Source organism: Myotis lucifugus, unplaced genomic scaffold (assembly GCF_000147115.1).
Source record: "Myotis lucifugus unplaced genomic scaffold, Myoluc2.0 scaffold_162, whole genome shotgun sequence".
NCBI classification, from domain to species: Eukaryota; Metazoa; Chordata; class Mammalia; order Chiroptera; family Vespertilionidae; genus Myotis; species Myotis lucifugus.
This window is the reverse complement of record NW_005871210.1, coordinates 208,767-232,313: the sequence shown is the minus strand read 5'-3', so window position 1 is coordinate 232,313 and position 23,547 is coordinate 208,767. Positions and strand designations below refer to the sequence as shown.

Genomic DNA, 23,547 nt, shown 5'->3' with positions numbered 1-23,547 from the left:
AAACCAAGGGAGAGGGAACCAGAGAAGCCCTGGGCAGAGGGGTGCAGGCCATGGTAGAGAAATGCCCACCGAGGAGAGAAGAGGCCGGTTGGGAGGGGCTGGCGGCCAGTGGTGGATATTAAAGGACGGCCTTGCTGGATATCTGGCTCTGGGGATGGCTATGTGCCCATTAGTCTCTCTAATTGTCAAAAATCTAATTTAGTGTCTGGAGCCCAGGCCGGCCTCAGGTTAAATGGAGAGAGGCAGGCCTAGCCATAAATCTGCCCTCCCAGCCTGGGCTGGTGCTAATTCTGCAGTTAAGTGAGGGGGTGAGGAGGGCAGCAAGGTGGGACAGAGAGGGTTCTAGAGAGGGGTTATCTCTGACCCTGATGCCAGCCCCCTCTTGCTGTCATGGCCAGGCCCCCCTTTTGCTGGAGGAAGGGGACTTGCCTGGGGCTCACTTGAACTATGCAGGGGAAGTACCTCAAACGTGTGAGGAGCTCTGGAGTCTCAGGGTCCCTGACACCCTCCTCCTCCTCAACCCACTGGGGTCTGCGGTCTATGAGGGCTCAGCTCTTGGAAAAGGATTGGTAGGAAGGCCACATTTCCCAATAATATTGTGAGCCTTTGGTGTGGAAAGGGACAAGGAGGTTCACACCATGTGACCAAGTGACTGGTCATCCTATTTACTAGGTGGCTGCCAGTGATGGGTTCAGACATGGGACCCACGGAAGGCCAGTCCCCAGTGGGGAGAACAAACACAACCCCAGGGCACCACTAGGGCAGCTCAGACACCAAACAAGGTGTGTGGGGACAGAACAGCCCTCCCCTGCCAGGGCGTGTGGCCTGAGGCAGGGGAGGGCTCTCCACCTGGGCTTGGTAATGACCTCACTCCCCTCAGAGCTGCTAATTGAAAGCAAGGGGTGTGGTAGGCGCAGCGGGAAAGGTTGGGGGACTGAGAGGGTTCCCTAAGAGGCTCTGCTTCCATGGGGGGAAGAAAACGATTTCTCCTGGCTTCAGCTCCATCTCACCAGGCACCCACCCGGCCTCTCCTGCTGCTAACGAAGTGCCTTTAATTAGCAGCCTAATAAAATGCTCTTAATTGGCAAGAGCCAATCAGAAAGAAGAGAGGTCTCCTCCCCTTCGTCATTGTCGATGGTGGATGGTGGCGCAGCTATAGGTTTCAGGGGGAGAGGATTCCAGGCCTAGCCTGGCTTTGGAAAACAGTAACCTCAGGGCTGAGTCTTCCAGGGACGTGCCCTCCACCCCAGCCATCCTGGAGGAAGCTGACACTGGGTTTGAAGGTGAGATGGTAACCCCCCTGGCCCAGCCTCTGCTCAGTACTGCCCAGCTGGCGAGTGACAACTGATTAGATGCCAGGGACCCGAGTGGTCACTGTTGACTCCTCCCTCCCTGCCCTCAGTTGTTAGGTAGATCTAGTCTGGTCTTGGGCAGTGTGGGGAGCCCCTGTTCTTGTGCAGGTTCCCCATGTGCAAACACGCTGGGTGTACCTGATGCTCTATGCCTTCAGCCCCAGCAGGGAGAGCTCTGCACGGGGCCCTGTGGTCTCAGTCTGAGAACGCTGTCATGACTCCAGGAGGGGAGGAGAAGAGGGAGATGGTGTGTAACCTTGTGCCTACTTCCCCAGGTTTGGTTTCAGGAGAGAAGGCAGGTGGGGTTCTCCCAGATGTGCCCCCTTTATGTTTACAGTGTGCTGGAGTCTCTGAAAACTGCTCCAGAGGAGTGAGCTCACCTACAAGTCTTCCAGAGGAGAACTTAACAGTCCTGGGTGTGGGTAGGGCTGTGGTAAGCTGAGGCGGCTATGGGGACCTGTACCCAAATTAGACATCAGTTTGGCTTCGATTTAATTCAACATGGAGCATTAATTATATGCTAGAGGTCCCATATTTATTCACGCCATTTGGCCCTGACTCCTCTCAATGTTGTTTTCTCACATTCCTTCAACTTGTATACTGAAAAACTCACTGTCCTACTGACGCTGGGGCAAAGAGACAAGACACTGGAAAATTCACTTTAATCTTATATTTGTAATTTAAGTTACTTTTTTCTGAACAGTTAAAAAAAAACCAAAACACACTATATTACCATGATTCTAGGTTGTGAACATATTGGTACATTGACTACACATCACCAAAACAGAGCCACAAAAGTCAAAGCAGTCAGCACTTAAGAGTCTAGAGAACAAAGGGCGGAACCAACTGGAAGCCTCAGGGAGCTCACAATGGCTGCCGGGCCTGCCCCATGGTTAGAGTCCAGTGAACACCCCTCAGAACAGTCTGGGTTGGGCTTGAGTCATCATTGATTTGGGGAGGTGTTAGTTTTCTTGGTACCCAGAGGTCTAACCCTTCTCGTTTTTTTCCTTTAAGAAGGGAAGGGATGGGGGGGACGCTTTATAATGCTATTTACCACACTCATCCTTACATGCACACACAAATCAGGAGCTGAGAGAGCCAGCTGGGTGGGCTGTAGAGCACATAGTTTGATGCCATCTGCCTCCAGGAAACTTTAGTATCTAACCATAGGTACTCAACTTCCATAGAAAAGGTTTCAGGATATCAATGCATTAAGTTCCACTTGAAATCAGGTTGCCATAATCATGCTCTTTTGGTTTCTCTTCTCAGTCCCAATAATTTGGAAGTCACAAACGAAGTACAAGTAAAAACAAGAAGCAGAACACAGCCTTATTCCCCTAAGAGATGGCTGTGTGGATAGAGCCCAGGGAGGACTCAACCTGCAGGCTCCAGGGGCCCATGATAAAGTGAGAGTTACTCTAGGAGGGAAGAGGGGAAGGGAGGAGAAACAGGGCACCTTTTCATGTTCTGCAGCACCTGGAAAGTCTGAACTCATCTAAATGGGGAAGGAGATCAGAAATGTGGGTTTAAGTCAAATAGTAAACCTGATCATCAGAGAATGTGATGGTCACAGGAGGTGGCTATCTAAGCATCCCTTTTTCTCCGGAAAAGTACTTGGATTCCTCCATAACCACGCTTGCACCCTTCTGGGTTGGACTGCTCTCACTTCAGGCAGGAAGGTATTACCTTCTAAGGTAAATGGAGGACACCAAGAAGGTCAATGATACCAATGTCATATAATTTAATTCTAGGAAAGAAAAAATGCCCTCATTATTTCCAATATTCCCCACCCCCTCCACCCCAAGCCTTTTGTTTCCACACACAATCAAATGCTAGATAAGGACACCAGCCCGTGTTCAGACCAGTGGGTACCAAGCGACGGCCAGGAGAGGAGTGCATGTTTTCTTCTCTTCAGCTTTTGATTTTACAAAAAACAAAACAAAACAGCATTTTTCTTACTCAAGCAGAACGCAGAATGATTTAGGGGTCCCAGGGTCTTTTCCAGTTCAGAAACAAGTGATGAGGGCCAGGCTTGATTATCTGTCAACAGAGTTCCAGAGAGGCCCTGTCTCTAGAGTTTCTGGCAAAGAGTCACCAGGATTTTGCCAAGGAACAGTGTAAAAGGCTTCCCATCCACAATCCACACCTGCTTTCAGACTGCACATAAGAGAGTGAAAGGATGTTCTCAGCGGTGGAAAGACACACACGTGCAAGGCATGCTGGTGTTGTCCAAGCAGCCCCAGTGTGAGTGGAGCTCACACGTGCCCACAGAGCTCCCAGGTGCAGGTGTGAGCGCACACTCCTTGCCCACCTTTGAAGGGGCTTCCTCCTGTCTTTAAGGAACATTTCTTTCAAACCACATTGGAATTTTAGTGAGAAGAGACTGATCTACATGGAGACATTTCATGTCAGAGCCCAGAGACACCTGCAGCTCCTTGTCTACCATTCCTTTAAATGTGTTGAGACTTTCTTTGTTTCTCTTTTTTAAAAAGGTCAAACTTTACATTTATTCTAGCCCAGTTGGGGATTAGTGATAATCAATTCCCACTGAAATCATGCAGAGATGGTAAGTGGGGTTTGCTTTCTCTGGAAATGAACTTTTACTTACCTGATTATTTCTTCTACAATGAACTGGTAAATGACCCCCCGAGCTGAGAAATGTGACTGACTCAAGTTTTTCAGACCACTTAACTTCATTCCCATTTCCATCAGAGCAGAGGACAACTTGGGGAATATACTTGACAGAGCTAACCGCTCCAGGCTGAAGGGCCCACCTCGATATCACTTCTGATGTACTGGACAGGCTTCAGCACAGTCTTAAAAACAATCTACCTTCAAGTGAACTTCGATGGGAGAGGAAAACCTGTGCACCAATGAATATTCAACAGCTCTCACTTTAGAACAGCAGCATATAACAGAAGGGCTAGTAAAGTTATGGCTATTGGACAATATTTTTAAACAGCTTAAAATCCATGCCTCTTTAATGCCTGAGCTATGTGTCTTTCAGGCTGATGGTCTTGTGCCTCATCTGTAGCAAAACCCTCAACCAATCAAAAAGGCATTAATAGTCAACACAATGGACAAGGAACCATGAGAAGCGACTAGATAGAAAACATTTCTCTGTAGAATGGGTAGTAGGGAAAGGAATTATTCTCAAAAAATATTTCCTAGGCAATGACATTACACTGGGAAATACTTTCTGAATATAACCTGGAACTAAAAGCTTAAAAGCACTCATAAAGCAGGAAAGAAAAATGCATATGCATAACCTGCCTCTTAATCTGTAATAACAACATTCACTCTGGGTACATTTTAGGAAGGGGATACCTTTTTACAAATCAGAGGGAAGACGGCTTTCTCTTGCCTCCCCTTTTGCTGAACTAAAGGTGGCCTAACTTTGACGTTACTTGCAACTGGCTCTCATTCCGCTGTTCTTACAGCCGCCAGTTAAAAAGGGGCTTTCTTTTGCTCAACTGCTTTGATCAGGAATGGAAACAACAGGCCAGACAGCTCAGCTTCCAAGGGAAATGTGAGACTGTACTATGGCCTCGAGCTTTTGATGGGTGTACCCAGGCCACCAGGAATGGCTGGCGCAGGCCCACTCCCACCCCCACGCTGGTTCTATTCCCTGTGCTCCCAGGTTGGGTGGCACAGGTGTCTGCACCTGAATCCCACACAGCTGCCTTCCAAGTGGCCGGGTCAGCCTGGCCCTTGCTGAGGTCCATTTGTTTATGTTATTAACTAACTCCCAGAGTTATTGGTTGGGGAGAGTGGAGAGTAACATATGACCAGGAAGAGGAAGAAAAGGAAAGCGAAGGCAGTTTCTGCCCCAGTAATAAACCCTGTGTGCCAAACTTCACCCTGATCTGCGCTCTCTGGCAGCTTTGCCCTTTGAAAATACCAGGTTTGGGAAAAGCAGAAGGAAGGGTCTGCAGTGCAAGGCTGAGATGACTAGCTCGATTTTTGGAAATGGTATTTACTGGCCTAAATGAAAAAGAAATGAACTTTTAATCCCGACCACCTCTTAAGCTACTCTGACGGTGGTCTTGGCAAAGATACAGGTGCCTGGGTGCTCACAGGCCTGATGAGGAATTCTGAGACGTGAAATTATGCAGAACGAACCAAGCGACTGGCTCCGGCCATTTCAAGCCTTTCTGTGGGCTGAGCCTCACCAGTGATTTAAGATGAAGTACAATGCTTTTTATTACACATCTAATTGTTAATGAGAGGAAATGCAATCAGCAGCTCCTTTTCACACTCTACATGGAATCGAGGAGACTGCTGAGTCCAGAAAAGATGTGGCCATTGATGGAGCCCAGGAAATTTCTGCCCCCCTTTTTGGGGAGAGGATGTTAGAAGGAGAAGAGAGGAGAGTTGCAAATATGATGAAAGTACCATGTCTGAAAACGCATTGTTGTCATATAGGGTCACTTGCAGCAAAAGCCTCGGTTTGAAATTTTAACTGAACAGCATTTAACTCTTCCAAGTGTTGCAATTTCTAGCCGATTTGCCTCATGCTAACTGAGGACACTCTCTTCATCCTTGTTCTTCTCAGGTGGAGCAGAGAACAGGTTGAAGGGGTGGAGGGAGGGGGAAGAGGGACAGAAACAGAGAAAAGAGATGGAGGAAAGAGGCCCAGATCGTCAGGTGTGCTCATTCTTCTTGTCTCTCTTTCTTGCCCCAGAGGCTATACAGGAGCGCTGTCTCCTAAGCACAGTGGGGCTCGCTGAGCTTGCCAGGCGCTGGGCATTCCTGTAGTTCTCAGGGAGACACTGGGTGCCGTCTGGCTTGAAGTTGTATCCCCCTCTCCCCTAGAAGTGGGTCTCTCCCAGCAGGTATATAGGGAAACTAGTTCTTCTGCTTAATGGCAAAGCAAGAGAGATTCTGGCAAAACATTAAATATATTTATAAGTCATCTTTGTCTGGAACCAAATGAGGAAAAAACAGGTGCACAGGGGAAAGGAGGAGGGGAAGTGAGGTGAGGTTTAAAAGTTCTAATCATTCACGAAAGATAAAGACATCTGATAGCAGCACGGAAGCAGTCAGCTGTGCTGAGTAGACCCTCCTGAGTCGACTGCAGACCACTGTGTCCCAACAGGAGTCTCAAAGCCCCACTCCTCGGCTAGTCCGGGGAGAGTGGGTAATATTTTGATTGTTACTGTTGTTGCTCATCCTGGTATTGGCAGATACGTTAAATACCGCAACTTTAATGAGTCCTGTGTGAAAACAGAGCAAATAATCATTAGTCCCTTTCCCTGTATTTCTCACTTGCTCTATGAGAAAAAGAACTACCTTAGCTGTCAAACAGGAGAAAGGCTCAGAGGTCCTTCGTAACGCCTGCTCTTGGCCTGTGACCAGCAGGAGCTTCCGTTAAAGGCTACATGGCCTGTCTGGGGACTTGGCAGGGGGCTCACTGTCATGTTAAGGGCCACTATGCTTACACAGAGTGACTACAGTGGGTGTCTTCAGAGATAGATGTGTAGGTGGTGGCTGGATATGTGGCTTGGAGACTAAGGCAGAGGTTGGGACTAGAGATACAAGTTTGAGAGTCATCTACACTGAGATGAGAGCTGAAGCCTTGGGAAGAGACAAGGCAGCCAAAGAAGGGAGCTTAGATAAGGAAGAAAGGCCTGAGACAGACTCCTATGGGATGTGTGTGTATGTTTTAGGGGTGAGAGGGGAAGGAGACATAAGCTGTAAGAGCATCAGGAACAATATTAAATATGGCAAAATGCCATAGAAAACTCAGGAGCAGAAAATTTTGGCAAAAGGAGGGGAAAGGTAACATGATTACAATATTAACATTAATAAACCACTTTTTACTAAGGACTTGTTAGGTGCTAGGCATTGTGCCAAGCACTAAGAATTTTACACATAACATTTCAATGCAACCCTCACAACAGCTCTGTGTACTATGTACTGCAACCCTCATTTTGCTAATAAGGAAACTAAGGCTGTGGGAAGTTACTTGCCCAAGCGCACACAGCTAGAATTCTCACCAAGGTGTGCTGTGTGACTTGGTTGAGGAGGCTGAGGGATGAGGAAGCAGCATGTCCTCTGTAAGATGTGAGCACTGATATGAGCCCCGCAGGGCACAAACCACCCACTCAGAAGATGTGCAGAAAAGTGTACTAAATGTGCACTTCCTTCACAAGCATCGAGGCAAGTGTGGGAAATGAGAAATCACAATGATGGCAAGGCTCCCAGCAGTAGTGCAGTTTCCCCCAAACAACCATCACCTCATGTATGTGAATATACCACAAATAGATAAAGATGAATTTTAGGATCTCTTCCTGCCTCCGAGGGAGGATGAAGACGAGTGGGAGAACACATGGAGTTCTCACCAACTCAGAGCCACTTCCAAGGTCAAAAGACAGTTCATTTTTAGAGGAGGTGGGGAGTGGGGATAAGGATTTTAAAAAGCTAGCTTTTTAAAATCTAATGACACTAACAGAGCTGTGAGAGGCCAGCTTATCACCATGAGATTTTCCCATTGGTACATTTGACTACCTACTTGATTTAACGGGTCTTTAATTATAGGTACTGGTTTAATCTGGGAACTACAAAGCCACAGGCTTTTGAGTCATTACTCTTAGTTTTGAAACTGATTCAAATCTTTCTTTTGAAAGTTTTTTGAATTTTTATTTATTTATTTAAAAAAATTTTTTTTGAGAGAGAGCATTGATTTGTTGTTCCACTTATTTATGCATTCATTGGTTGATTCTTGTATGTGCCCTTACCGGGCTGACCTGGGATGGAACCTGTAACTAGGCGTATCTAGATGATGATCTAACCAACTGAGTTGCCCAGCCAAGGCTAAATCTCTTACTTTCTGAACAATTCTATTAGATAACTGGGGCAGGAATTATTAGTTCTATTGCACAAGGGTCATCTAGATCTAATTCCAGAATCATCTAGAACTGAGGCTGGCTTCCTTGATGAAGGCAGCATCCAATATGCAGCCCCAGCCCTGTCTCATGGTGGCAGCTTCCCTTGCTTTACAGGACTTGAAAGATAAAGGACATGAGAAGCTCCATGAACTAGCAACACCTTACAGCCAACATTCCATCTCCTACCCACAGTGCCATGCACACAGTTCTTTTTCATACCTGGGCAAGTATGAGGTCAGTATATGATTATTTATCTGGAGATATAGGTGTATGTTCGAGAAGGGGAGCGGGGGGGTTCAGCTTGGGCAGTTGGATCATTTAGAAAGTCCCAGATGAGGATTGTATCATCGTGTGAACTACTGACAATCTGGAATTCATCAAACTGGAGTCGGAAAACTCTTCCAGAATGCTCCTAAAGAAGCAGAAACAGAAACTTCTGAACTACTCAGAATCAAAAGGACAAATTCAGTAACATGTCAAAAGGAGTCTATGAAAAGGCTATGTTATCCTGATAATTTTCTCTATCATTTAGCTATTTCAAGAACACAGAGAAAAAAACTTAATTTGAATTAAAGGCAGGATGAAAAAGTCAAATACTGGGCAGCTGATTTCATACATAATCAAAGCAATATTCACTAGAGCTGAGGCATGCCCAATAGCATGCTAGTTTCTCACTGCTAACTCTCCTAGGCTGAGGCTGAACCAGACCATTCCTCAGTGCTTCCCTGGCCTTAGCCTCTCTCTGTACCTCTAGGGTTCTTCTACAATTAGAGGCCAAGGACTGATAAGCAATAAGAAGCGGTGTGCTGGTAAGAGCTTATCAGCTAGTTAACTCTCCCCAATTGTAAAAGCATCTGCACATTTTCATGGTGTAAATATTCCTACGCTGGCTCTAGCTGGTTTGGCTCAGTGGATAGAGCGTCGGCCTGTGGACCAAAGGGTCTCGGGTTTGATTCTGGTCAAGGGAATGTACCGTGGTTGCAGGCTCCTCCCCGCCCAGGCCCTGGTCGGGGCTCGTGCAGGAGGCAACCAATCGATGTGTTTCTTTCACACCGATGTTTCTCTCTGTCTTTCCCTCTCTCTTCCACTCTCCCTAAAAATCAATGGAAAAATATCCTTGGGTGAGGATTAACAAACAAACAAACAAACAAACACACAAAAAAAACCCAAAAATTCCTATCCTGGCCATTTTCAAGCTACCTATATGAGGCCAACCAGATTGCAAAAATCATAATTTAATTGAATCTCATAAGCAGTTATAAGCATATTTTGTATACTGTTGTAGTAACCACCACCCTGATCACTTCCAGTATCCCAAAAAGCACTCTCATGCCCCTTACAAAGTCGATACTACCTTCACCCCAATGCTCTCATCAATTCATTTTTCCTGTTCTTCGATTTCCTATAGATACTCATAACAGCATGTATTCTTTTTGCCTGGTTTCTTTCATTCAACAGTGTAAGATTACTCTCTGTTACTGCATGCAACAGAAGTTCATTCTTTTTTCATTTATTTATTACTGGTTGATGTTCTATTATATGAACACACTATACCTTCCCATCTCCTTTGGTGGCTATACAAGGCTGATTGTAGTTTTGGGTATTATAAATAAAGTTCCTATGAACATTTATATACATGTCTTTTGATAGATATATGCACTCATTTCACCTAGGAGTAGAACTGTATGTTTAGCTTTAGTAGATATGGTGAAGCAATTTTTAAAAAGTTGTGCCAATTTATACTCCTACCAGCCATGTATCAGAGTTCCAGTTGATTCACATCTTCAACAAATTGATACTGTCAATCTTTTAAATTTTAGCTATTTTGATAGATTTGTAGTATAGTGGTATTTTATTGGAGTTTTAATTTGCATTTTTCTTTATGAAGTTGAAACAGTTCCTCTCTATTTCTAGTTTGCTGAGAGTTTATCACGAATAGATGTTAGATTTTGCCAAATGTATCTATTGATATAGTCATGTGCTTTTTCTTCTTTAACCTTTGATGTGATGGATTACATTAACTGGTTTCTGAATATTACACCTGCTTTGTATAACTTGAATAAATCTTACTTAATCATGATGTGTAATTCTTTTTATACACTGTTGCATTCAATCTCCTAATATTTTGTTAAAATTTATCTTAATATAAGTTACTTCATTTTATTGATATTTGAAAAATACTGGCATACCTTTAAAATAGTTTCAGAAATTTCCCTTATTGTGAAATCACTAAACATAAGGAGAGTAAAGATCACACTTAAATCTGAAGCAAATGGTTTACAATATTACCAAAAAGTCTACCTAATAAACTCATATTAGTTATGAAATTGTGTTTTATTTTCTTATAATATTTTTGTCTTGTTTTGGTATTATGGTGATTCTGGCCTCCCAGAGTAAATTAGGAAGTATTCACTCTGCTTATATCTTCTGAAAGAGATTGTACAGAACTGGTATAATGTCTTCCTCAAACATTTGGTAGAATTCACCAGTGAACCCATTTGGGCCTGGTGCTTTCCATCCTGGAAGGTTATTAATTATTGCTTCAATTTCTTTAATACATATATCCCTTTTCAGGTTGTCTATTTCTTCTGAAGTGAGTTGTGGAAGATATCTTTCAAGGAATTTGTCCATTTCATCTAGGTTATCAAGTTTGGGGCATAGAGTTGTTCATAGTATTCCTTTATTATTATCCTTTTAATGTTCATTAAATTTGTAGTGATGCAAAGTTGTGCTTAACATTCAAAAATCAATGTAATAACCAATTAACAGAATAAAGGTAAAAATATAAGATCATCTCAATGGATGCAGATAAAAACATTTAACAAAATCCAACATCTATTTCTAATAAAAACTCTCAGCAATCGAGGAACAGAAAGGAACTTCTAATACCCCGATTTTATCTACGAAAAACCTAAAGCTAACACACACACACACACACACACACACACACACACACACACACAATGGTGAATGACCAAATGCTTTTTCCCCAAGAAAAGGACATCCACTGTTAATTCTTTTGAACATTGTACTGAAGATCTTAGTCAGTACAAGAAAACAAGAAAGAGAAATAAAGGTACACAGGTTGAAAAAGAAGTAAAAGTGTATTTGTACATACTTGCAATGAACAATCCAGAAATTTCAAAATACTATTTACAATAGCATTAAAAATATGAAATATTAGGGATAAATATGACAAAAGACGTGTAAGACCTTTAACACTGAAACCTATAAAACATTTTTGAGAATTTTTTAAAAGACCTAAACAAATAGAGAGATATACTGTATTCCTGAATCAGAAGACTCAGTATTGTTAAGAGTTACTTTTCTCCAATCGAAATTGATCTGGATTTAACATGATCCCAATGAAAATCTCAGCAGATTTACTGGGTGGAGGTGGGGGGTAAAATTGGCAGATTCTAAAATTCACATGAAAATTCAAAGGACCCCAAAAAACTTTGAAAAGTACGAAGTTGAAGGACTTATACTACTAGGTTTCATGAGTTATTAAAAAGCCGCAGTAACCAAGTTAATATGGTATCAAGATAGACAAATAGACAAAAAGATCATTGGAACTGAATAGGTCCATAAGTAGAGACCCCCACATATATGGCTAACAGGTTTTGACAAAGATGCAAAGGCAATTCAGAGGAAAAAGGATAGTCTTGAATAAATGGTACTGGAACAACTGGATATCCATATGAATTTTAAACCATACCTCATACCATCGACAAAAATGAACTCAAAACTCAGTAAGAAACCCACTCAATTAAAAAAATGGGCAAAAGATTCAGACACTTCACCAAAATAGGTATGTGTTCAAGTAAACACATGAAATGATGCTCAACATTAACATTAGGAATATGCAAATTAAGATCACAATGAGGTACCACCGGACACTTGGAATGACTCACATTAAAAAGACTGTACACTAAGTATTGGTGAGGATGTGGAGTAACTGCACTGTTGTATTGCAATGTTAAATGGTACAACTACTTTGGAAAACAGTTTGGCAGTTTCTAGAAATATTAAACGTACATTTACCATATGATCTAGAAATTCTGCTCCTAGGATTTATCCGGGAGAAATGTAAGCAAATGGTCATATAAAGATTTGCACATAATGTTTATAGAAACTTTATTTGTAATAGCCCCAAACTGGAAACAATCCAAATTTTCACCAACTGGCAAGTGGATAAATTGTGGTATAACCATACAATGAAATACTACTTAGCAATAAACTACTGATTTACATCAACAACATAGGAGAATATAAAAATAATTAGGCTTAATGAAAAGAGGCAAAAGAGAGTACATACTCTTTTTTGATTCCATTAATTAAACCATAAAAATGCAAACTAATCAATATTAACAAAAAGCAGATTAGTGGCTGCTTGGGGACTGGAGCAGGGGGAAATGGGCAGAATGGGAAGGAAGGATTACATAGGGGGCATGAGGATATGTTCATTATCTTGGTTGAAGTGATAGTTTCATTGGTATGTACATATGTTAAAATTTATTAAGTTGCATATTTTATTGTATGTCAATTATATTTCAACTAGAGGCCCAGTGCACAAAAATTCGGGCACTCAGGGGGTCCCTCAGCCTGGCCTGTGCTCTCTCACAGTCCAGGACCCCTTGGGGCATGTCCACCTGCCAGCTTAGGCCCACTCCCCAGGGGATCAGGCCTAAGCTGGCATCCTTCTGGCAGCCCAGGAGCCCTTGGGGGATGTCCAACTGACAGCTTAGGCTCCTGGAGGGAGCGGGCCTAAGCTGCAGTCGGACATCTTTAGTGCTGCTGAGGAGGCAGGAGAGGCTTCTGCCACCGCCACAGAGCTTGCAGCCCTTAGCCTGGCTTGTGGCTGAGCGGAGCTCCCCGTGGGAGCTCACTGACCACCAGGGGGCAGCTCCTGCATTGAGCATCTGCCCCCTCGTGGTCAGTACATGTCATAGTGAATGGTCGTTCCCGGTCATTCCACCGTTAGGGTCAATTTGCATATTACCTTTTTATTATATAGGATAAATCTCTTTTTAAAAATTTAAGACAACTCAATAAATGAGGACAAGATTTGAACAGACACTTCACAAAAGAACATGAAAAGATGTTCTACACCATTAGTTATCACAAAAATGCAAATTAAAACTATAACCATTACATACTCATTCAAATGGTTATTAATTAAAAAAAACCTGACAATACTAGCCCTGGCCAGTGTGGCTCATTTGCTTGGGCATAGACCCATGCAACGAAAGGTTGCTAGTTTGATTCCCGGTCAGGGCACAGGCCCAGGTTGCAGGCTCGATTCCTGGTAGGGTGCATGAAGGAGGCAACTGACCAATGTTCATTCGCATCAATGTTTCTCTCTCTTTCTCCCTAAAAATCATTTAAAAATCTTAAAAAAAAACAACAACACAAAACTGACAATACTAAGTGCTATCAAGGATGTGGAAAAGTGGGACTCTCATACATTGTTAGTGGAAATGTAAAGTGGCGTACATTTGCAAACTTCCAAAATGCCACTTTGGAAAATAGCTTAGTACTTCTTTTAAATTTAAGCATACACTTATCATAGAAATTGCAGTTATAGGTATTTACCCAAGAAAAATGAAACAATATGTACATACAAAATCCTGCATGGGAATGTTTTCAGTATCACCAAAAGCTGGAAACATCCCAAATGTCCTTAAATTGGTGAGTGAATGAACAAATTGGTTCATCCACACAATGGAATACTACCTAACAATAAAAAAGAACTTAGTACTAACACATGCAATAACATGGATGAATCTTAAATGAAGTAAAAAGAGCCAAAGGCAAAATGCTACATACTGTATGATTTAATTTATATGACATTCGTAAGACAATAAAACTACAGGGACAGAAATGAGATGAATAGTTGCGAGGGGTGATTCTAAGGGACACAGTTTTGGGGAAATGATGGATATTTTCTATAATTTGATTGTGGTAGTTACACATCTGTAAAATTCATAGCAGTACACTAAAAATGGACAAATTTTGCTGTATGTAAATTATACTTTAAAAACCAGACCTAGATTAATTGTAAATGAATGAAAGTACACATTTTAAAAAAACATGTGTGAAACATGAAAGTAAAGCATGTATTGTACTGAAATGAGCTTTAAATCCAACAAGGAAGACAAAGAAATGTATCTCTCTTTTTCAGAGCAGGGAATACCTAAATGTTGAGCCAGGATTCAGAATACGGGGCCTTCAAATGCTTGCTCTCATCTTTTCCCTGAGTTGTGCAAAAGACTGTCTTCTCTAGTGCCCCACCTAATCTTTTTCTAATAGAAGCAGCTTTTATACTGAGAACATTTTCTAATCCAGGCCTTTGGCATGATAAAGAATTTAGTGCTTTTGAAGGTGATATAAGATCTTTTTGAATCACTTTTTCTTCCAAATGTCAAGATGTTCAGGCAAGGGAGTATATACAAAGAATAAAAAAGATGGGATTCAAGTTGCTGGAGACAGCATGCCTTGAATAGGATGTAGAACTAAGGGGCTGACCAGGGGTTCACACAGACTCCCATGGCACTTTTTGTAGGCACAGGTGTGCAGGTCCTCAGATTCTGGACAGGTTCCAATTTGAGCAATTATGTTCCTTCTCCCTAAGAACCCCCTACTGTTTCTGGTGGATACAGAATTCTTATTCACTTCCTGTACTAAACTGATGTGGAGAGTTGCTGTGCAGCTGTTAAACAGCTGCCACATTTCTCTCCATATATAGTCTCTAAAGCACTTTTGGATGAAAGGCGCTATATAAACATATTTTATTGTCATGTATTGGCTGCCTTTCCACTTAGTAGTAGGTTTTGTGAGGTTCTAACTATCAAATCCAGATCTGTATTCCACAGCACATCAATGTTTAATTTCTTCTCCTTCCTACCCCCCAACTTCCCTTAAACAATAAGACTCTTACCACAAGAGTCCGTAGACAAAGAGTCCCTGCAGGAGCACGGGGGTCCAAAGCAGCTACAAGATCCCACACTTTAATTTTCCTAAAGATCAAAAAGGGGACAAAAATCTTAATTAAAAGTAAAATTAAGGGAGCACAGGAAGAATAGCAAAACGTCATGGCAATAAATATGTATGGTGAATATAGTTTATATAATAAATGCAGCTCACAGGAATATATAAAAACTTTTTTGTTTTGGAGACTTGGTTCTTATATTCATTCTTGGTCTTAACAGGGGAAAATATATGTAGTTAACCTAAAAACAAGAAACAGGTTAGCTTTAACCAAACTGATGAAGACAGTGAATGGCAAAGCTACATTATACTTTGGGGCTAAGAGAAGATCTTATACATTAGGCCTCTTAGTAACATAAGAGATCACTTAAACCTATAAACCTGTAACTCTGAAGCATCTTCGCTTTGGTCAGTTCTAAGAATGGCCCAGGTCATATGTACCAGAGGACTGGGGTCCATTTAAGAGTTCTGGAATTTATATTAAGAATACTTATATTTTGATTTAAGTAAGAAAAGTTTAGCCCTTCTAAACTTTTAATTATAGGTCATGTTTCCTCATGATAAATGACCCATAAAACCCAAGAAAGGTGGATACAGATCAAAACCCTGGGAATGAGAAAATGTAACCTTGGACCTAGCTGGAACATGTCATCACATCCTGAACAATTTCTCAAGGGTATGAGAGTGATGGTTGACTCAAAGCAGAAGTAGTAGGTCTGCTACACTTCCTGCTGCTTGAATTGTCTTAACATATCAGTATAGTCAGTTCATACACTAAGATAATGTTAAGTTAGTTTCTGATATTTAAAAAGCTGCCAATATTTGAACTGTAGCTTTGTACCCTGACAAGAAGAAATGATAAAGAGGTCTTCATAAGTGAATATACTTTTATAAGAATTTACTATGTGCTTAGCATTGCTAAACATGGGATCCATCCATAGGAATGGATTCTATATTCACCGGAAATCAGACTGAATAAAATAAAAATTACTGAACTCATTGTAACTGAAATGCTAGAAGAAGCAAAGACAAGGGAACTGCACTTTTGGAAACATTCAAAGATATCAAAATTTAAGATCCTACCACATTAAGCCCCATAGATATTGCCCTCCAATGTTTTAGTTTTATAGTAAGTCACTATTTTATATGCATATCCTGTTATACTGGATTTGTCCAATTCTTTGCTTTATAGGGAAAAACGGAAAAATATATAACCAAAATCCCAAATATCAATAACAATCATGAGCAAAAAAGTGCAATTAAATAATTGGGAAGAATATTTTTGAAAGAGTAAACAAAGGAGAGGTGAATACATAAATTAGACACAAGAACTACTGTATTGGGTCCTTTCTGTGAAATCTATAATCTTTTAGACACAAGGAGAGGCTATATTTAACATCCTAAGGCAGGAGAGATTAAGATGTAGATACAAACTCACCCATCATAGGCCCCACTGACTATCCTCTTATTATCAAATCGAATACAGCGCACCAATTCCTCATGGCCTTCTAACACTCGTAAACATGCACCACATTCTATGTCCCATAATCTGGAAAAGAAAACTGAGTCAAGTGAATTTTCATATATTCATTCCTAAGCTTGGAATGTTATAATAACATACTTCAATGTCTTTAAAAAAGTCCCCAAAATAAATCAACACCCATGCAAAAATGTACTGCTTTCGATGTAATTTATTTCCTTTCTGCCATCTAACTCAGGTAGAAAAAGATATAATTTAAGTTCAAACATAGTATATATTTTCAATGCTTTATATAATTTTGTAACCAGGGTCTTCAAGGCATAAAAAGGATGACTTCAATGGACATAGTTGCCTGTGAAGGAAATGACCAAGCCAAGAAAGACAATGCTTCCTGAAATCACCAATAAGAACGAGATGAAGAATGTCAGTGACATCCTGACCTCACCTCTTTCCTGAGGACACTCTCTGCTTTCCTCTTTCCTGAGGACACACTCTGCTTTCACCCATTGCAGGATAGTCTTTCTCATTTAATGGAAACACAAAAGAAGTTCTCAAAAACTTTTATATGCTAATATACAAAAACTGTATGCTTTCAGACCAATCCAGATGATTTCTAGGAATGATAATTTCATCCTCTTAGTACTTTGAAGGAATTGAGAGGATTGATAAATCATCCAAATACAATTTAAAGATGAATTTGTTCATCTTTGTGACGGGAAAACACCAAAAATACTTCAATTAGTGGATTCATTATAATTTCAGACTGGTAACTCCCTAGCCAATTATGCAATACTAAGAAAATAAAATGCACACTTGCTAGTAGGGAAACAAATCTTGTTTCTTTTTTTTAGACCATGGGCAGAGAGAAATGGCCTTTAGCTATTTATTAGCCCTTTCCAACTGTAGACAGGTGAAATTTAAAGAGAAGGGCTTTCAACCTCAATCTGCGTATCTCTCTTGCCCACTTCCTCATTCAAGCAGTACCTTTTAAATAGGTCTATCTGGTGATAAAACTATTACAGGGAGGAAATACATCAACAAAAGGATTTGCTGTGCTGCCTCTCTGCTTGGGGCAAACTTTTGACCTGCGAGAAGCTACAGAAAGAAAAAACATTTTATAATAAACATAACATAGTTGAAGATTTGTTTGAACTGTGCACAAACAATGAATGGTAGGAAATAATGATCCCTTCTAGACAAGGCACCCGCTGCTCACCTGATAGTGTTGTCAGATGAACCACTAACGACCAGTCTGTCTCTGTACTGCAAACAGGCAATGCCACGTTTGTGTCCATTTAAGGTCCTCACAAATTCACAAGTACTAGTGTTCCACACCTGAAACAGAGTATGGCATTTGGCAGTTGATTTGGTGCTCTCACTAGTAATATCTACGGCAAGTGGAGTCCTGGAGGGGCAAGGACTAAACCAAGTTATCAAGCCAGACCAAATCAATGACAAGTTTGATTCATGGTAATATAGGGCTAATTTGTAGCTCGTTGCTATCACATAGGATTTCTCAAATTGATTTACTCTATGGTGTTAGTCTGGTCTTATAGACAAATTTTCTTGAACCTAAATTTACTCCTGCCCTTCTTACACTCACCATTACTTATAGTAATAAAATACCTAACCAAAATTGTCACATAACTTGTCTCATTTATTACCATTACTTAAATATTTAATTAGTCTACAGTGATGTTTTAATATGAAATAGCCCTTGATCAGATTTTCACATGAACTCCCCTACTCTTACGTCGGAAACTTACCTTTATTGTCCTATCTCCAGATGCAGAAACAATGTACTTGTCATCAAAGTCTACAACATTGACGGCAGCTCGGTGTCCGACTAGCACCCTCCGGAGGGTGATGTCAGTTGGGGAGGCCATATCCCATACAGCAATGGAACGGTCTTTGGAGCAGGTCACCATCATGCCATTATTGAAACGCAAGTGCAGAACTGCTTCACAATGATGAATCAACGTGTTTAGCATTTCACCTGTATTTACATCCCACACCCTGGAACAAACATCATTAAGAAGGCTATCTGAGATTTTGAAGGTACTGATGCTACAATGTACTACCAATATTTGACCACTGTGCTTCCCACCCTCCCCACCCCACTTTCATACTAGTACTATACTCTACTCTTCTGCATTTTTGAAGTTGAACAGAGGTAAAGAATACTGATGGATCACAGGGAAGTGGTAGATAGAGGGCTGGAATGGGAGAGTGGGAAAAGCAAGAAGATAGGATGCTGCCAATGTGAAATGCTTAAAGACACACTACTTCAAATGTGGGCATGTGTAGGGAGTAGGAATGAGGTAGCAGCCACTATCACCTACTAATTGGGCCCAGATCTCAAGATTATTATAAAACTTCAGAAATTCAATCTGATACCATTAATAAGATACATTTAAAACTGGGGATCTGATTAATAACAGCAGCATTAGTGTCCTATGGATAGCCCTCAGGAACTAGAACTGATATAGGCCAAGAAGCTTCCATAACAGACTGATTTAATGCTATGGATTTGATCTTGATGTCTTTGAATCTTAGATTTCACCACACAGGTCAAGGCCCAAGATTACTTAGACCCTAAGTCTAAGTCTCCACTTCTGAGCTTTGAATGGGGATTGGGATCAAGAAGGGCCATCAACTGGAAACATGGACTTCACAGTAGAGAATAGGACCCTTAGATAGCTTGAGAATTTTATGTGATGAGATATAGTATTTGACTTTAATACTCTTATTTTTGTATATTTACTTTGGTTTTTATAACACAAGTTATTCCTTTTTCCAGATTAACCCCTTTTTTCAGAAAACCATTTTTTCCCTTATCCTATAAATGATGTTAGTCAGCCTCTACATTTCAGCTTCCTTGAGGCATTCCACATGAACCAATAAATGTTAAATGTCGATAACTAAGAACTGAGTTTGCTATGCCTTTAAGTCAAAAGACAAGAAACAAGAACAGCTTTTTCTATTCACAGAGGATAACTGAGAATGGTAAACATTTAACTTCAGAGAATCTAACAATGCAGTTAACTGCTTTCCCCCCTATTTTTAAAAAAGTTACTTCTGATGCATTATGTTTGCTAAATCCTTTAGCTTAAGGCAAAATTTCTAACAGAGGTTTCCAGCAGTGCTTCTGGTACCCAGAACTCAAGCTACACTGGACTCCAGCAGCATAATGACTGTGTCATCAAATTACTAATGCCTCTGGAAATTGAAGGCCCCTCCCTGAGTGAAGCTTGCAATTAAAAACTGCAGGGACAGCAGGGGAGGGGCTGGCAAAGAGAGCATTTCTCACCTGTACACATTTTAAAGGAGATAACACATGCCTACACTACAGTTATAACCCCCTGAAAGGAAGGTTTCATTTCATTCATGTCATTCCCTTGTGAGGTGGTTTTTGTAAGAATGCAAGGTTTACCAAGTTTCTGTAATGGATGATTCTAGCAAATTAAAACAGAAAGTGTAGTTTCTCAAATGTATAAAAATGTAAACTTACCTTAATCATTCCTAATTCAAGTTTTTAGTTCTAGATTAACACAACGGGTGGGGGGAGCTGATGGTTTCTTCTTCTTTAGTTATGAAGTTTTAGAACTGTGCTCATGCAGATATACACAGAATTACTATATATGACAAAGACAGAGTGGATCTGATATTTGAGTTCAAAAAGTCGTTTGAAATTTTCTACCTGACTGTAGAATCCGATGATCCAGTTATAATCACCCTCTCGTCATACTGGAGACATAGGACAGAACCCGTGTGGCCTGTGAGAATTCTCTTGCATTCCAATGTGCTTTTATCCCAGATCTAGGAGGGCAAACAAGATCCTTTTGATCACTGTGATAATGGGGTGCTGCAGAGACTTGCTGGCTCTATTATGTGTTTGATACCCTCAAAGAATCAAAGCTCAGAGTAGTGTGGAATGCATTCTTTTCTCTAGGTATTGCTAAGCACCTACATATATGTGGCTTCAGTACTAATGCAGACTTTATCCTTTTCATTAAGGAACAGGGGTAGCCTATAATTATGTGAGGGCTAAGAGTAATAGCTCATTCAGTGAACTTCAAGAAGAGAAGTTAACAATCCATTTATATGCTCTTCTTGGGGGAAGCAGGTATCTGTCCTTTAAGGAACTGATTTTGGCTTTGGGACTAGAAACAACCTTAAATGCTCACTTACTTCCTGGAAATAATACTTAGAATTTATGCTTTGGATTGTTTTATGAATGTGGTCACCCTAGCTTCTTCAGCTACTTTCCCACCCCTGAAGAAATCTCACCTTGATAGTGTTGTCTCGAAGGCCGCTTACTATCTTCTGATCATCATACTGCAGACAGTAAACTCCTTTGCTGGTTTCACTTCGGCAGTGGATTCTCTGTAAACTATGTCTACCACATCTCCAATTAGATTCTATTGTCTGAGAAGAAGGAATGGTAAAGAGGCAGTAATTAGGAAGGGAACAGAACTAAACACTTATCTAGCTTTCATGCAACCAATGACAAATGCTCAATGCTTCACTCTATTGGCTATTTAAAACTTAAGGCAAACTAAAAATATGTTTTCTCTCTCTCTGTCTTTCCCCCTCCCTTCCACTTTCTCAATGGAAAAATATCCTCGGATGAGGATTAACAAACAAACAAACAAACAAAAGCCACTATTTAAAATTATTAAACATTTTTTCATTTGTAAAGTTATTAAAGATTATTTTCTAGAACTCTTCATAAAATTCATTCAATTAAATAATAAACCTGGTGGAAAGAGACTGCTCACTGAGAGAAGACAATCTATGAGCCACATGAAGTTATGTGCTCAGTGGGCTTCCTACATGGTGGTCATTTCTACCAGTGAATCTCCATGGAGGCTCAATTGAGAAGATATCTGAATATCAGGTTAAGAGTGCAGTCTCACTGATGTTATATGAAGACATCATAATCTCTCTCATCTATCTATCTATCTATCCATCCATCTATCTATCTATCAGTAAATAACTTTTAAACACAAATCTTTGCCTGGCAATTTACTATATTTTACCGACTCTATTCTCTTACAAAGAAATTGATTTTTAACTCACATCAATAAACCTTAATGGGTTTGCTGTAACAATGCTGTTACTGAAGAATGTTGATGATTCTCTAGTATTTGGCAAATACCTAAATATACATAGATTCTTACCTCAATGTCTTGTATAATTTTAGGATAAAGTGCTCTATAAAAAGAGTTGGGAGGAGCATTCCCATCAGGAGGTTTGTTTTTGAATAAATACTGTCCCCTAAAAAAACACAAATATTTCATAATAAAAATCACAATAGTATGCATTCATAAGGAGCTTCATATTTCTTCAAAGCGTTTTGACAACTATCATTCTAAATAGTCTCCATAACTAGCCTGGAGAGGAGTGAAGTTAAGTCTGGTTTCAGGAGTTCCACATCAAGGAGTAACTTTCTGGGCTCTAAGGAACTGGGCCAATATCGATTTGCTTTTGGGTAAAACATGATGATTTCCAGTGTAGAACATCGAGTATCAGGCCTTCTGGAATATTATAATGTCCATACTTAAATGAAATACATATAACCAGAATCCAACTATTGTTCTATTAGACCTCTGGATAGACAGAATTATTGGCCTTATCTTTTGAAAATTTTATTCATGACGATATCTATGTACTACATTTGAACAGCTAGGCACATGTCCCACAGCCTTTTTTTCACTGAGTAAAGCTGTGCTAGTCAGTGGAGCCTCGCATCATGGGCAGTAGGAACGCCTCTGTCATAAAGAACACTTTTTTTTGTCTTCATTTATGGGGTTAAGGTTTGTTGGCAACTCAGGCACCCTGGTGATCAGTGTAGCTATGCTTGAAAGGAGCAATTCAGTTCATTTGCACAGAAAACAAAGGGATCACAGGAGTGTTCAGAGCAGGTATGGAAGAAGATGAAAAGAAATGCCTACAAGCACTGTGCTGTCAAGTCTAAAGCATGAAATTGACTTTCACAGGTGTGTTCCTGGCTATGTACATACATACACGCATTTTACTGCCTTTCCTTGATTCCAGTGAGCAACATTTGTTAGCATCTCCTTCCTTATGACAGCACATCTTTGGAATGCTCATATCCCAAGCTAGATCTTTGCTACAAAAAAAAATCAGTAAATGGCAATCACTTCCTGCTGGGTAAAAAATTTAATTCCTTATCCTGAAGTTAAGAACCCACCAAACACGGTGTGGAAGCTAGTAAACCCCACTATGGGTGTACTAACTGCTGTTCTCACTGGCACTGTGCCTTGCGAAGTGGAGATAGGCAGAAATGCCTCTGAGTGTAATCCTGGCACTAGAGAAATCATGTGTTCTCTGGGCCAGTCATCTACTCCTCCCTCTATAGCTCCATTACAATATAATTAATTGTTCAATGTCTCTAGGAGCGCTTCTCTCCTGCCCTCTTCCTATTATACACCTTGAAAATTAGTTGAGAAAATTTCCTATCAGAAAGGTAGCCGCTGGCTCTGACTTCTGTGTTAATACGGAAAGGGAAATCTGCAGTGGAGATACTAAAAAATAGTTTTAAAAAAGGGACAAATAGGAACAAGCAATAGGATACACCAACATAAAGGGCAAACAAGATACATTGAAATAATTCTGGCTTTAAAAAGTTAAAACTCTTCTCTAAACAATCTTATTCTAGCAACACACTGCAGACAAACAATAGATTCTGAATGAAGAAATTCTAAATCTGGTTAATAATTATAATTTAATAATTTCAACTGCAACATCCTTTAATGAGGTAGGAGTCACTACATTAATTTTACAGATAAAGAAATCAAACATCAGGGAG

The 23,547-nt window shown here is 40.6% G+C and overlaps 1 protein-coding gene across 12 annotated transcripts in view; it reads right to left on the bottom strand.

Moving 5' to 3' along the window:
* Nucleotides 1-2,007: 2,007 nt before the first annotated feature.
* Nucleotides 2,008-23,547, bottom strand: part of BTRC (beta-transducin repeat containing E3 ubiquitin protein ligase) — a 169,397-nt gene continuing 147,857 nt past the window's right edge. For 10 of the 12 annotated variants that reach the window (XM_006095852.3, XM_014461839.2, XM_023759828.1 and 7 more), the window contains 9 exons: nucleotides 21,896-21,992; nucleotides 21,003-21,140; nucleotides 20,413-20,531; nucleotides 18,479-18,728; nucleotides 17,929-18,047; nucleotides 16,671-16,781; nucleotides 15,183-15,261; nucleotides 8,462-8,654; nucleotides 2,008-6,568 (listed from right to left, as the gene is read on the bottom strand). In XM_006095852.3, coding sequence (XP_006095914.1) covers nucleotides 8,493-8,654; nucleotides 15,183-15,261; nucleotides 16,671-16,781; nucleotides 17,929-18,047; nucleotides 18,479-18,728; nucleotides 20,413-20,531; nucleotides 21,003-21,140; nucleotides 21,896-21,992 — 1,075 coding nt within the window. In that variant the 3' untranslated portion in view covers nucleotides 2,008-6,568; nucleotides 8,462-8,492. The remainder of the gene's footprint in view (nucleotides 6,569-8,461; nucleotides 8,655-15,182; nucleotides 15,262-16,670; nucleotides 16,782-17,928; nucleotides 18,048-18,478; nucleotides 18,729-20,412; nucleotides 20,532-21,002; nucleotides 21,141-21,895; nucleotides 21,993-23,547) is intronic. The other 2 variants (XM_006095853.3, XM_006095855.3) reach the window with 2 other exon arrangements.